A 15,076-nucleotide genomic window follows, 5' to 3' on the forward strand; every position below is an offset into this window, starting at 1 on the left:
TTACAGGACCTGTTTTAATTTTCACGCCCGTCAACGCTAATTGGAAATCTAGTTTGATCCGAATCCTTAAATTAACATTAAGATTATTTTTTAAATATAATTTTAAATTTTTGAGATTTATGATCGTATATCAATGTATATATATACTTAGCTTATTCTCTGACGACATTAATCTGGTATGTTTGCAATAATGACGACCCTGGAGGAAGTGTATTACAAGCTGATCTGACGCACCATGTCAGATCTGAGCATGATCTACTAACACCACTACCATACACACGAAGAGATCATTAGGATTTTGACTAACCCGCCTGCGTTTTGCAAGTTGCAATCTCTCCAATCGGATCTTGGGATGCTTGCTAATAACCACGGTTAAGTGCTACCGTGACCTCATAATTAGGTAGATAAATAATAATAATAAAAGGCATGTCGAAGATAAAGGTGAAATAACATGTTGACCACACTTGGAATCCACTCATTATTTGGCTATGGTGACCATCACGTCATATCCCCACCACAACCACTCACTTATTTAACATCAATTATAAACATTTTATTTAGCTTCAGAAAACACTATCACCAATACAGTAAGTGATAAAACAATTATCTTAATAATTCATAATTATTTTAATTGAACTACCTTAAAATCCTAGTTCATTCAATTAAATTTGGCCTTGAATTCTAATTTTATATTAGTTAAATAAGCCGATTCCTAAAAGTATTAACAATAATTAAGACTAAAATACCTCATGTGTTCTTGTCATGCCAACATTGATGGGCTTGTTTTAAAAATTAATATGGTAAAAATAGATAATATAATTAAACTATCACACCCAGCTCTACCAGTAGATCATACCAGATCTAGTCTAACACAGTCAACATCTATCATCCGGGCAAGATTTAAACAGAAGCGAGTTAGGTTGATTAAATTGATTTTTCGAAGTAACAATTAGAATTTATAAATTTCAAAATAAAATATAATCAAAAGCACATCAGCGATATTTTTAATTCCGAAATTCCAGTTTGGATGGTTGGGAAAAAAAGGAGAGAGAGCATGGAAGATGCGGATATTCGGCGCAGGCGATTTGCCACTTTTCCATGCTTTATTTATTGCCTCTTTTTTTTTGCTTTAATAATTTTGTCGCGGAATCAAACGGAATCATTTTTTATCAGAAAACGGAATCATTTTTAGCGGAAACAAAACACAATACAATAAAATAAATAGAGAGCGGAATACCTAACTTTAGACGTATACCCGCCGCTGCCTCCGTTCATTGCGATAGAACAATTTTGATAATATCAAATCATTGACAAATGCACACCAATCCAACGACAGATGGAACAGACAAGTTTTTAATGATCATTTTAATGTAAGCATTTCTTTTAAGTATTATATTGAGAAATCTCTTTAGTGATCATTTAGTTATTTTTTTTAAGGGGGACATTAAACTGAACGATTCAGTTCTATCTTTATAGCAAAGTAATTCCATAACGAGACAGTGAAATCGAAAGTTCCTCTCTCCATCTCCTTTTCCTTTTCCACCTACTTTTCTTTTTCTTTTCCTGTCCACTTGATTTTATAATCCATTGCGCGCTGAGCCACTTCCAATTTCCTTCCTTCCTTCTTCCTTACAAATACCCCCCTCGAGTTCCTTCGGCGAAGAAGGAAGAGAGAAGGTGAAGAAATTTATTGGGAGGGTGATGATTCTCAATGAGTCTCCTCCGCCGCATCAGGAGCCTCCGCCAATTCGCCACCACGACGACGGCGATGCCGGCGACGTCGGTTACCCAACAATCACCACCACTTGCTCCCATGCTTCTTGTTTGAATCCTTCAGCAGCAGCGACAGAGTGCTGCGGCGGAGCGCTAGTTCCACCGCTCAACTTTGCGGTCGTCGACGCCGGCGTCTTCCGGTCGGGGTTCCCCGACACCGCCAACTTCGGCTTCCTGCACACCCTCAAGCTCCGGTCCATCGTGTGAGCCCGCAATTTTACCAGCATTTTTTTTCGACTTTTATATAATTTTGTCTCTTTTTTTTTGTTGTTGATCGTAACGTTGCAGGTATCTTTGCCCGGAGCCGTATCCGGAGGAAAACCTGGAGTTTCTTGAGTCGAATAGTATCACATTATTTCAATTCGGAATTGATGGTCGCAAGGTTCTTCTTCCTCACCCTTTTTCTTGCATGTTTCTTAGATTTGCAGTCTTAAATTATGCGTAATCTTGTAGGAACCGTTTATCGACATTCCCGGAGATAAAATTATTGATGCTCTCAAAGTTATCCTCGGTACGTACGAATCATTCTCTCTTTATACATTTGAATGGTTCAAGCTGATTTAGTTTTGCTGAACTTTGCCTCTCTTGATTCAGATGCCAAAAACCACCCTTTGCTTATCCACTGCAAGAGAGGAAAGGTAACTAACAGCAACACGCTCATTAGAGACGACGATGCATACAAAAATACTGACTCTTTCGTACCTTGTTACTGTACGTTCAGCATCGAACTGGTTGCGTCGTGGGATGTTTGAGAAAGCTTCAGAAGTGGTGTTTGTCCTCAGTTATCGACGAGTACCAGCGATTCGCTGCCGCTAAAGCGAGGGTTTCCGATTTGAGGTTTATGGAACTGTTCGACACTTCGAGCCGAGAACTGTGACGGACAGAGAGGGCCTATTTTTCCTTCCCATCGAGTGCTCTGAATCGAGTTAATGAATAATCTGTGAGAATGGACTGGAGTAAGGAGAAGTTAGGGGCACTTTTTTTTGGAGGCCCTGGACAATTTCTTTCCCAGCAAATTTAATTTAATGGAAGATGACTACTTTATCTCATCAACGTTGTGCGACTGATCAGCAGAAGAGGAATGAATCGATGTAACTAAATTAAATGACGTAAAATGTAGCATTAAATAAAGATTATAAAATAGATTGAAAAGAAAAACAAAGATTGAGGATGGATAAGAAGAAAAAAAAAGTGTTGTTAAAATTTTCTGTTACGAACGAAAAAGGAAAAGTCTGAGGGTCAAAAATGCATTTATCGAAATTTCGGGTACTAATAAATAAGGGAGGCCGCGAGGCAAAACCGTAAAGCCGTTTCGCCTTCTTCAGGCTCTAGCGGAGGCCGGCGACACTGGCCGATCATGGCCTCCCCGCGTGCCGCTGCTGATCCGGAGTCTTCTGGTTCTGAATCTGATTCTGCTTCCTCTTACGCCTCGTCGGAGGCAACTGCTTACCAGGAGTTTTCCGGTTCCGATGATGATTCCGCTTACTGTTCGTCGGAGGAAGAGGATGTGGAACGAGAGGAGAAGGAGGTGCATCGCTCTCCCAGTTCTCCCGAGAAGATGGCCGTCGTCTCCGCCGCTCCAAGGTCTCCTCCGCCTTCTGACGTCTCCTCCATGGTCGATGAAGGAGAAGACGAACATGAATACAGCGACGAAGACGAGGACGGCGAGACGAATAATTAAACCGGAGCTGAAATTGCAGCCCCGTTACTCCTCTGATCCTGATTCCTCCGACAAGATGCCACCACCCGCTCCAAACCCTCCTGCTGCTGTCTCCTCTACGGATGACGAAGGCGACAACAAAGACGAAGATGGTTAAGGTGACGGATCCAGTGGTGAATCCGATGACGGCGAGGCAGTAAGATGCTTGGATTCTTCATCGCTAGACCCATCTTCCTCGTCAACCATATCAACTCCTCCCGAGCCCATCAAGCATGCTGGCTCTCCTTTGCCGGCTCGATATTCCTCAAAAAGGAAGCGTGTTGACATTGACAATTCCGAGGAGAATGGCAATCGCAGTCGGAAGCGCTTTCAGAAATTGTGGTTTTAGATGGCATTACTCAACGGCCTGGTGAAGTATCTTAGCGAGAAGGGCACTGTTCCTTTTTTCGATCGACGACATGGACAGCGTTCGCCTCCTCATCGGGACCTCCTTTCACTTGGATGCCAGTAACAAGCAGCTTGCCGACAAAGTTAGAAATTGAAGAAAAAATATCAGATGAATTTCTGCTCGTTTGAAAAATAAGGTATCTTCAATCTCTTTCAATCATCACGAACAAAGTGTATATCATCTCTCTAAAAAATTGTGGTCTGTCGAGACTATCCCTCCAACGGGGAAGGTTGCTAATGTTAATTCTGAATGCGAGATGCTGAAGAAAACAGACAAAACCCAACGGTGAAAAAGTTGAACTCTCACGATGCATCCATTCAATTGAAGGCAGTGAAAGAACGATACAAAGTAATCTTCGTTATCCATTGTTGTGGGAAACAGTCAACAAATTGGCAGATGGGCTTTCATGTGGAACATCTATGAAGAAGGCTTTCGAGATGGTCGATGGTGCCAAGGCAAATGTGATACAGAACAATTTGAAGAAATTGAGACTGAATGAAATGAGACACCATCTAAATGGAGACAACCTGCACATGGAGACAATGAAGTTTATTATTGATTCTTTGCAAGGATAAAATGGTTAAATCTTTTGCAGTTCTCCTTTTCTTTGTTAATTTCTTAGAACGAGTTGACATTCTGTCATTGTTCAAGCTCCATGTTTGCTTCCAGAAGACGTACGCACATTTCTTTACTATTAACCTTTTTTTATATCTGTTATCAGACAATGCATTCTCAATCATTCATGTAATTAAATTACAGTTCTCTTTTGTTTATTTTTGATCCATTGCTTTCTATTTCTTTTTGAGAAGATGCATGAAATTGACAGATATCCTCCACAATATTCAAACTTACTCGATCGCTTCGATTAGGTTGGTCCCCTCATTTATTTATTTATCCATTTATCTATCAATCTCTTGACTGCTTCGATTGCTTTTTGCAGGGCGCAGGCCATGCCAACGACACCTCTCTCCTCTCTGGTAGCTACCTCGTAGACTTGCGTTGGCAACGAGAAAGCTACTTCATTTCATGTAGATTTTTCAATAAATTGGAAAGTTTATAGTCTTTTAGGTACCCAACAAATTACGGGCCTCTTCAAGTTATTTTCCTTTTTCTGTTATTTTTAAAACATTTTAAAAAAATATTAGTAATCGTACAAACAATCTGTTCTTTTTATAGAGATCAATAAAAAAGAGCAACTCGCTCCCACAGTGCAATAGTAGGATGTTTTTTCATATTGATGGAGTGTTATGAATATTTTTACATTTATTTTGATAATCAATAATTTTTTTTTTGTAAAATTGAATTGATCATTTTCAAAATTAATCAATATAAATTAAATATTTAACATCAATTAAAAAAAATCAACTCTTTGGCTCAATGATCAAATCAATTGGCAAAGGGTGAGAAATGGAAAAAACTTGATAAAGTAAACAATTTATAGACAAATAAAAGAAAACTTTATTAATTTTAATATATATATTCTTTTGATAAAAAAATAATTTCTGAACATATTTTCTATGGAATCAAATGGTCCAAAACTCCCAGGTGGTGTTTTAACGGGTTTTTCCCTTTAAAAAAACTGTTAATTCATGGAGCGTATATGCATTTAAGAATTAAAAATAATCCAAAGTAAAAAAAAATATGAATTTTAAATATCCATAGATGAGTTTCTACGTGCTTAAAGTAAGTCATCGGGATCATAAAATTATACTAGAGATTTATATTACACTCAAAATAATAAAAAAAAACACACAACTAATATAATTAGGCAAAGTTCGGACACTATCAATATAATAAATGGAATAAAATTTCATTTATTTCATCGCCTCCTCCCTCTTACAATTGCCCATCCATCACTCTAGTCCCCGTATCTACGGTGCAACGGCACCACTTTCACAATTAATCATGTATTTACGGATGGATTCATTATGAATTACTTTTTTTTATGGAAAGATATATATATATATAAATATTCATCGCTATAAAAATCAACATATATGCCTGTCCAGCATCAAACAGAAGCTTGGAAGGCAAGAAACACGCAATAACAAAACAAAACAAAACAAAGCTTAGAAGTAATACAGGCGTGCAGATCGGTGTTCTTCTTCGACCTATCCCATCTCCATCTTCAATCGATTTTGATCGCCGCCGAAAACGAATTTATGGACGACACGCCTCCTGGCGTCCGGAGACGTATTTCAAATCTCCAAAATAAAAACGTGAGCCTTCCAGAGAATTCTTATTTTTATTATCACTAAAATTTTTAAAATATCATATTTTTTATTTAAAAAACAATCTTATTTCGGTGTTATTTAACAACTATGGTCATAAATGGCTGGAATTAAATTTAAGAAATTTTAATTAAGATAATGAAAAAACATTTTGTATATAATAAATTTGACTAAACTAGAGAATTTTTGTTATATAACTTAACTTTACCAAAAGTTCTTTAAAAGCAAGATATTTTAAAATAAAAATACTTTTAAATATTTGTTTCCCAAAATAGAGTAATTTTTAACGATAATAAAAAAAGAGCCTTTTTTTTTGTATTTTTGCCCAATTATTTATCACGTTTTTCAGAAGTGCTTTCGTTTCTAAACCTATTCGTACTTTCGTTTTTTTCCTAATAAAAGAGCATACGTTATCATTGGCGTGATACACGCCTGAAAACAAAACTTTAAATCAAATAAGGATAGGAAATACTAAAAAGTCGTATTAGTTTAAGTAATAATCGCAATAAATAAGATAAGCACGTTGAGCGGCGACTGAAGTGACAGGGCAAAGTGTAGAGTTGGGAAGTAGAAGATAGCTACGTAGATTTGCGATAACTTTATTATTATTATTATTATTTTAATAATGAAAGATTTTCAGTGGATGCTGTCATGGAGCATTAAATTGCAGTTCGAAATATCCTCCTGTACCCTTTCCTCCAGCTCGCAAGGTGTCAACTGCACCCGATAAAACTCTTTCCTGCATTCCATAATTATCGTCGTCTTCTTTGCGCATGGCGCCATGGTGGTGGATCATGAACTGGTATCTCTGATTCCTGCGATGCTTTTGCCCTTTTAGCTGTGGCCTTCATCCTCTCTCCGATCTCCATCTAAATCCATATACGCAAACATTCTGGCAGCGCATTCAGTACTGCCATCACCAAAAAGCAAGTATGCAAGAAGAAGGCCTACAACGCTCTGCTAACGTCCATTCACTGCCCTACTCCTGCAGCGGCCGAAACAGCAACAGCTTCCTGCTTCTGCTGCTACTACTCTCTCTCTCTCTCTGCCTGCTCACAGCTGACACATACACAGGCATCATATTTAGCATACAGGTCTAGTCTTGCCACAATCCATGCCCTACAGATCGACGCCATGCCGACCGGGGACTTCCCATGCTTCTCCCTCACCAAGGAACCATGAACCTTCCATCCCTTGATTGGAGCCCATGGCCCCCTCCTCCTGCCTTTATGTTCTGGAGCTGGAGAGGAAGGGAAAGCTATGGCGCAGGCCTCTGTCAGCTCGATCCCCCACGCCACTAAGCCGCAGCACGCAGGACCCGCCCCGCCTCTCCCTGTGAATTTCAAAAAGATCGAAATTGCATGAGCAGAGCAGGAGCGAACCAGGACCACGGTGACGATTTCAAAGCCGCAGCAGCGAGCACCGGCTTAGCCCTCGCCTCCATCCTGTCGCAGACAACCGCTGCTAAATTTACGGGTGTGTGTGACCGTGTAGTCGAGTGCGCCTGCGCTCACCTGCGATGGACTCCGTACAGTCTCACTTCCTCGGGCCCACCACCGCCGCGCGGCGGGGCCCGCTTTCCCACCTCCAATAATTCGCCTCTCTCTCTCTCTGTCTCATATTAAAAGGTTTTAGAGAAGGGTCAAATACGCAAGGAGGGGAGGGAGGAAGAAAATTAGCTGCCAACCTTTCGCATATATATTAAAAAAAACACCTACCCATGCACGGAACGAACTAATTGCAGAAACAAAAGATGCGGTGAACATCTTCTACGGAGAAGGCAGACGAGAAGAAGCGATGGGCAAAACCGGTTCGATAATCAATTATTGGATGCTAAATCTTGACTTTGGTTGGTTCAGATATCACCATCTAGTAATTGACACCTCCAGTTATAGGTCACGAGAGCGCGGTACTGGCGAGCGTGTACGAAAGAAGAAAAAGGCGAAGGCAAAAGGGAAAAAACAAGTGAGGTGAGGTGAGGTGAGGAGAGGGTGAGGAAAGGAAGGGTGGAGAAGGGATGGAAAGTTAATAGGAAAGGAAGGAGAGTGATCGGGAAGGTACTCTCACTCCCAAGTCCCGCCAGAGGAATTGCAGAGCTCCATAACTATCATTTTTCTTTCTTTTCTTTTTTTTAAGAAAAAAAAATTGGGTAGAAATAATTAAGTCAGTAACACAAAAGTGAGAGAGAGGGATTTTAGCGTGTAGGGTTAGAGTGAAGCAGAAGAATTGGTGGGTGTAGGCAGAGAAAGGAAAGCGAGAGGAGGGAGAGTAGAGAATAAAAGCAGGCGGGGTGGCTTCTGGAAGGCGCTTCCCTTCGGACACCGGCGCGTTTGCGGACTGGGCGCAGTCCTCCTCCGCCGACCGGGGCGATGACCTCTGCCTCGGATTCAATGCTGGCGGCGGCAGCGGAGCCGCCGGGGGCGTAGTTTGGGCGGCCGGCGGAAGCTCCTCCGCGGCTGATGGTGGCGGGCGGCAGGCTGTCAATTACGGCATCCCTGCCGATATGGGCACGGTGGTGCTCGCCTCCGCCGCGTCCTTCCACCCCCAGCACCACCACCATGAAACATTTCTCTCTGCGGTGGCGACGGAGCACCACCCAGCCATCATCCCCCTCCTCGCCGCTACCCCGTGCATCGTCGACGACGACACCCCCGCCGCCCAGGGCAAGCTAGGCGGTGGGATCCACGTCTGGCAACCGGCTCAGCAGCAGGCGACCACGTATCACCACCACGGCCACCCGTTTCCCCCACACCATGAAACCAACCCTAACCCTAATCCTAACCCTACCCTCTATAATTACCTCCGGAAGCCGGTGCCGATGCTGGAATCCAGAGTAATTATCGGCGCCACCGCCGGCGCAGGTGTGTTCACGTGCCAGGACTGCGGCAACCAGGCCAAGAAAGATTGCAGCCACCGCCGATGCCGGACTTGCTGCAAGAGCCGGGGGTTCGACTGCTCTACCCACGTGAAGAGCACTTGGGTTCCCGCTGCACGCCGTCGCGAGCGCCAGCTAGCTGTTGCCGCTGCAGCGGGCTCCTCCACCTCCACTTCCGCACCCAAGAAGCCCCGCCTCGTATCTTCTCAGCCCACCACCGCCTCCCACACCTCCACTTCCAACACCACTCGTAGCTTCGACACCACCTCCAGCCACCAAGGTAATTAATTAAAGCTTCACTTTATTTCACACCTCTCAACTTTTAAAAGTTTCATCTTTCTTTCCTCACGCAGACGCCGGCGTCAAAGAGAACCTCCCCGGCCACGTGCGTGCCCCGGCGCTGTTCAAGTGCGTGCGCGTGACGTCCATCGACGACGGCGAGGACGAGTACGCGTACCACGCCATGGTCAAGATCGGCGGCCGCGTCTTCAAAGGCTTCCTCTACGACCACGGCCTTGACGACGGCGGCGGCCACTCCGACGACGGAAAGGAGGGCTCCATACCGAACCTCTCGGAGTTACACCTCGGAAACCGCGTTGCTGGCGCTTCCTCATCGTCGCCGATGCTACCATCCTCGGACGCCTTCGGCGGCGGATTGGTTGGAAGCGCCAACTACGATAACCAAATAAACTGATGAATCATCCCCATGCTTTGCTGTAACAGTATGATCCTTTATCTTTCTTCCTTCATTTTACTTGCGGCGATTATATTTCCTTTTTAATTACTAAATATTATACATTTCATGGTGATGATACTGTCTCGTTTCTTCCTCCCCATTATTCATCGCTGTCCAATCATCATTATTTTCTGCATTATTACTACCGTCTTCTTCCTCTTGCCTTTCTAAATAGAGAAAGGAAATTGGTGCAACGTAAATTGCATTGCTCAGGTCGCTCTTTGGGCCATCTCCTGCCCTATTGCCAACTGTTCTCTTCATGTATAGTTTGACTTGCAAAGCTTCTTGGGGGTAGTTCTTTTGAGGGTCGCTTGTGTATGGTCAGGGGAGTTGCATCCAGACTGGTAGAGAATTTTTTTTATCGAACTTTGTGTGTATTAAGTTCCAAGTTGAAGCACGGCTGCTTTCGGCTCTTTCTTTTCCAAGGCCGGATCGGTGGTTTGATATGGCCGCAAGACTTCTGTTCATCCTGTTCCTTGTGTCATCCCGTCAAGTCTGGCCACTTCACATCATAATAACTCCAGAATCTGGACAACGCATGTAGAATGGCGGTGTATAGGGAATAGTTTCATCAAGGCAATAATGACTATGATTGTAATTGATTTTATCATTTTTACGGGATTCGTTATTTCGCATAGCGGCTTCTTTGTTTGTTCTTCGGTTTTCTATTTTTTCTCTTTGATTGTAATTTAATGAATCTTGCCAAAAAAAACAAAATCTATTCGTTCTTATCATTAGTTGTTTATATATTAGCACGACACTATGATTAACGCTTTGTATGTGCTTGACTTGAAGTGCAAAACCTGGGGGATAGAAATTTCAATCATTATATCTCAACATAATTTTACACTTACCAACTCATTTTCCCATGTTATCTTGCTAACTAAATCACGACTATAATTTTTGTTGTCGAGTTAGAATGCTTAATTTCTGGTATTGTCTGATTAAATATTCTCTCTGTGGAAAGATAAAACTCATCATGCTCATGTATAGACTAGTAGAGTGGAAAGTTTTAGTTGTGAAGTTTAAATATCAATTTTAGTGTTTTTTAGAAAAAAAAATTGTTTGGTTAACAAGTTTGTTACCAGCAATAGCAGTGATTATTACATAATTATTTAGACCAAAAATTATGAGTTCTAACCAGTTTCTTGAATTCCCAAAATTTAATTTAGAGTTGTTCATAGATAACAGAAAGATTACCAAAAAAAAACTGAGAAAATGACTGTTAACTAGTTCTTGCTAAAAGATTTCTTCCAATGATAAAGTATTTGTCATTGAAAGTTTTGCTGATACTTAGGCCTCTATGATGTACACTCTTAATAATACTATCAATTGATTTAATTGTTAGATTAGCGAAATTCTTTGGTTATTAACTATCAAAATATTTTATGATAATGATTTAATAGTAGAAAGATTGTGATAAAAATTGGCCACGTATATAATTATTATCATTATTAAAATACAGTACAAAATTTCTTATATTTCTTCTTTAATAGCGTTTTTTTAGCATTATTCCTCATAGTTCATTTGATATTTCTTCTTTTTTTTCTTTTCGAAATTAGGCTTTCATTATATATTTTTTATTCAGGTTGAGAATGTATGGTTTTATTGCTACAACATACTTCGATCTTTCTAAACAATTTATCGTTTTGTTTTCTTCCGACTTGCAAAGTTCACTGAAAAATTATTGAAGACTAGTCAGTCTGATAGTGATCTAACACTCCTTCAGTACATATTTATAGCTGTTATGGTGCTATTTTCTTGTACATTTCCAATGTGCAATCTACTGAACAAGTATTTAGAGTGTTGAGGCCACACGAGTGTTCCCCTTTATCTAATATGTTGTCTGGATAGCTCCATGTAAATGCAACAAATTCTATAAAGTTGAGAAAATTCAATTTTGTTTTCTTTTCATTCTGTTTGTGTTGTAACCTTTGGAACTATAGTAGTTTAATTAGACAGATGGAGAAAAGCACATTGATGTGGCTTTACTAGGAAAGACTTTGGGCAAGAAAATTAGTAAGATGCAATCTTTCAATTTGACTGTAACTACACAGAAATTGTTTGTTCCAGGAGTTACCTAGTTGTCTTGTTGGTTGAACAGAAATTTAAGTCAAGAAAATTAGTTCATTATTTGATCTATGTGCCTATCTATTCTTGTTGTGGTGGCAATGGATCAAGCTCATCAATGGATGTGTTGCTATCATATGCATATTTTGGCCTCAAATTTTGTGTAAACAATTAGTCACAGGTGTTGTATTGTAGAGTGTACATTTGTTTTTTTAAAAGATATCCTTAATATAGTTATAAATTGTGAAACAGTTATTTATTGATGACTTCACTAAATCTCTTTTTTCCTTCCTTTTAACATTCATATTTTCATAGGCGATCAATCCAAGTCAAATACTGAAAAACACTAAAAACTGAAAAACTTTTAGTTTCAGTTCTCTTTTTCTGCATCGGTCTTAAGGGGGAAAACATGAGTTGATCGAAAATTCTTACAAATATTTGTTAAATGGATAGTAATTTATCTAGTATTTTACTCTAGTTTTCTTTTAAATATCGAAACTTTTGATCTGTTTTCTTGGTGGATAATGGCTCACAGTGGTGGACGCAGGCTTATTCATTGAGATGGGCCTTTATTAGATTATGTTTTAAAATGGCTCAAAATGCATGGAAACTTTGTTAAAAGTGATGAGTTGAATTATGTCATGTAAAACTGATAGGCACACACAGTCTACATGGACACCGACCAATTTAATTATCATCCTCAATCAAATCATCTCGAATGGACGAAAGTGAATTAACAATATTTATTTAAAAAAATTCAAGTATAATCGATATGCTGTATTTTTAATATTATTCGCTATTTCTTTCTCCTTAAAGTCAAAATATATCGAGGTTTGAATGAGAAAGAGAAAGATGAGATCGTGTTTAGGCTGCAAATCTTTGAATGGTCAAATGGAAAGATACTTCCCGGGTCCCAAGTGCGTGTACGCATTTAAACTTCACTCAATTGTGTAAATCAAGGCGGGCCACCCTTACCTCAACGAATCTGAACTAAGGATTGCGCGGGCCACCACCGCCGGGCCGCCGACACCACTTTCCACAAGAGATGAATTAATAATAAATACGCGTATTAAAATTTTAATTTATTAAAAAACCCAACCCTGTTGCAATCCTTAAATTTTAATATAAATAATTTCGCTGCTTTTCTATTAGATTTTATTTCAGCCGAATTAATATATTTTGCGTGAATGGAGTCAAATTGTGGCAGTTGGAAGCAGAATAAATATTTTAGTCGTAATTGCTGCTGGTGGGAGAACAAATATATGTGTAGAAGACATCAATGAATAGGACTGAAGGCACATTAAGATATCGCGAATCTTGTCCTTTTTTTTATACTATTTCAGAGTGCAAAATTTCTTGATTAGAAATTGAGAGAATCTTAATTATTGATGGATGATAGGAAACAGACAACCATGTTCAGATTTGGCCGACTTAACGGTCGTCCGGTGGAGTGGACAAAAATAGTTCCCAATGAATCCGAATAATATATAATCCCTCTTGATTGATCGGGTCTTAAACTTTGAATTATCATCATGATTTTGAAGAATCTTATATATATTCAAAAGAGAGAAATAATTAAAAAAGACTTGTTTCCGTGTTTGCTGCTCCTTCGTGTTTAGTGCAAGGATGGTGCGAGGACACAGCTAGATACGGATCATATCTGGTCGGATCTCGCTTTCCTAGAGCTCGGATTTGGTGGGTCGTCGAGGGCGTCTATATTTCATTACTCCCTGCCTCTCCACTCGGTCATAAGAGAAGCAAGAACTTCTTCTTCTTCTTCTCCATGGCTGTTGAAGCAGAGGCGAGGTTCCATGTCCTGGCTGTGGATGACAGTCTCATGGACAGAAAGCTCATTGAGAAGCTCCTCAAAATCTCTTCCTTTCATGGTATAATTAGTTTCACTCAATTTCTGATGCTATTATCAATCTTTACTCTTCCTTCTTCTTAAAAAAAATGGAAAAACAATTTGTTTGTTTCAGTTACCACAGTGGATTCAGGAAGCAAGGCCCTTGAATTCTTGGGATTGTCTGCAACTGCTTCACCAGAACAGAGTGTAATCTTCTGACTATTTCAGTCCCTCAATTCCTTGCCCTTTTCCTTTTTTCTCTTGCGAGCTAATGTAGCTAGTTGATTCAGGAAATTGAGGTGAATTTGATCATAACAGATTACTCCATGCCAGGGATGACAGGGTATGACCTTCTCAAAAGGATCAAGGTATACTTTATAATTCTACATGCAAAATTTTGTCTTGCTGTTTCAAGGATCTGAGAAGAGACTACTCTGTGTTCATCAATTGCAGGGGTCATCTTCCTTCAAGGACATTCCAGTAGTGATTATGTCAGCGGAGAATGTGCCTTCCAGGATAAATAGGTGAGAGAGAAATTCGATCTGGATGCAATTTCCATTTCAGATGAACTCTGAAATAACTCTGAGGAGGTTTGCTTTGCTTTGTCGTGTGCTGCTACAGATGCTTGGAAGGAGGAGCAGAAGAGTTCTTTCTGAAGCCAGTGAGGCTGTCTGACCTGAAAAAGCTCAGGCCTCACATACTGAAAGGGAAATCAAAAGAGGGGCATCTAAGTCAAGAAGAAAGCAGCGAGATCGATAAGATCACCAGCAGAAGCATCAGCCATGACAGCAGTAGTATCTGCAGCAAAAGGAAAGCCATGGACGAGGAATCTGCACAAGAGAGGAGAAGACTGAGACTCTCTTGTGGTGGCTTGCAATATGATCTAGCGTGAAGAACATGGATCCAGTTTCTTGGTTCCTCTAATGATGCCAATTTTGCAGTGATAACGCAATTCAAGAATAGGAAATGTAAATAACTGGAGTAGAAGGTTCTGATGGACTTTGAGATGCCACAAAGCTATTTAATTACCAGTTTCTGTTAGTTTATTCTGGCAAATGGTGCGGCTGTAGGCTCATGGCATCTCACTGCCACGAGAAAGGGTTCATCTTTACTGGTAATGGAGCATCATAAAAAGCATCGAAAACAAAATGAAAATGACGGAATAAACAAGATGCCCAAGCCTTTTTTCTGGTTGCTTGCTTGTAATCAATTGGCAAACAGGAAAAGAAATAGTATGTTCTAAGAGAAGAAAATATTATGTATGTATATATCCTTAATAAAGCAGAACTTTCTCAGATATGAAGGATCCAAATTTCCAAAAACAAAATTCGCAGGAAATCTGATGTATTTTCTATGATAGTGTTGGTACTTGGTAAGTTAAAGTGGTCAAAACTTTAGATTTTTTAGATGGTAAGTTATTTTATAAAAGGTCTACAA

The 15,076-nt window shown here is 40.1% G+C and overlaps 3 protein-coding genes across 3 annotated transcripts; all 3 read left to right on the forward strand.

Annotated features, from left to right (window-relative positions):
- The first annotated feature begins 1,644 nt into the window (after window positions 1-1,644).
- LOC141830019 (inositol diphosphatase DSP1-like) lies at window positions 1,645-2,826 on the forward strand. The gene is made up of 5 exons (XM_074717499.1): window positions 1,645-1,976; window positions 2,062-2,155; window positions 2,227-2,284; window positions 2,368-2,411; window positions 2,495-2,826. The coding sequence occupies exons 1-5, from the start codon at window positions 1,702-1,704 to the stop codon at window positions 2,648-2,650; spliced, it is 627 nt and encodes a 208-aa protein (XP_074573600.1). The 5' UTR covers window positions 1,645-1,701; the 3' UTR covers window positions 2,651-2,826.
- A 5,563-nt stretch (window positions 2,827-8,389) lies between these two features.
- LOC141813876 (protein LATERAL ROOT PRIMORDIUM 1-like) lies at window positions 8,390-9,796 on the forward strand. The gene is made up of 2 exons (XM_074701879.1): window positions 8,390-9,267; window positions 9,341-9,796. The coding sequence occupies exons 1-2, from the start codon at window positions 8,616-8,618 to the stop codon at window positions 9,679-9,681; spliced, it is 993 nt and encodes a 330-aa protein (XP_074557980.1). The 5' UTR covers window positions 8,390-8,615; the 3' UTR covers window positions 9,682-9,796.
- A 3,773-nt stretch (window positions 9,797-13,569) lies between these two features.
- Window positions 13,570-14,936, forward strand: LOC141827813 (two-component response regulator ORR9-like). The gene is made up of 5 exons (XM_074715145.1): window positions 13,570-13,679; window positions 13,773-13,846; window positions 13,930-14,007; window positions 14,093-14,163; window positions 14,261-14,936. Exons 1-5 carry the CDS (start codon window positions 13,577-13,579, stop codon window positions 14,529-14,531), a joined length of 597 nt encoding a protein of 198 aa, XP_074571246.1. The 5' UTR covers window positions 13,570-13,576; the 3' UTR covers window positions 14,532-14,936.
- Window positions 14,937-15,076: the final 140 nt, after the last annotated feature.

The sequence above is a fragment of the Curcuma longa genome, chromosome 1 (assembly GCF_044706935.1).
Source record: "Curcuma longa cultivar G26 ecotype Majalengka, Jawa Barat chromosome 1, ITB_CL_G26_1.1, whole genome shotgun sequence".
Taxonomy (NCBI): Eukaryota; Viridiplantae; Streptophyta; class Magnoliopsida; order Zingiberales; family Zingiberaceae; genus Curcuma; species Curcuma longa.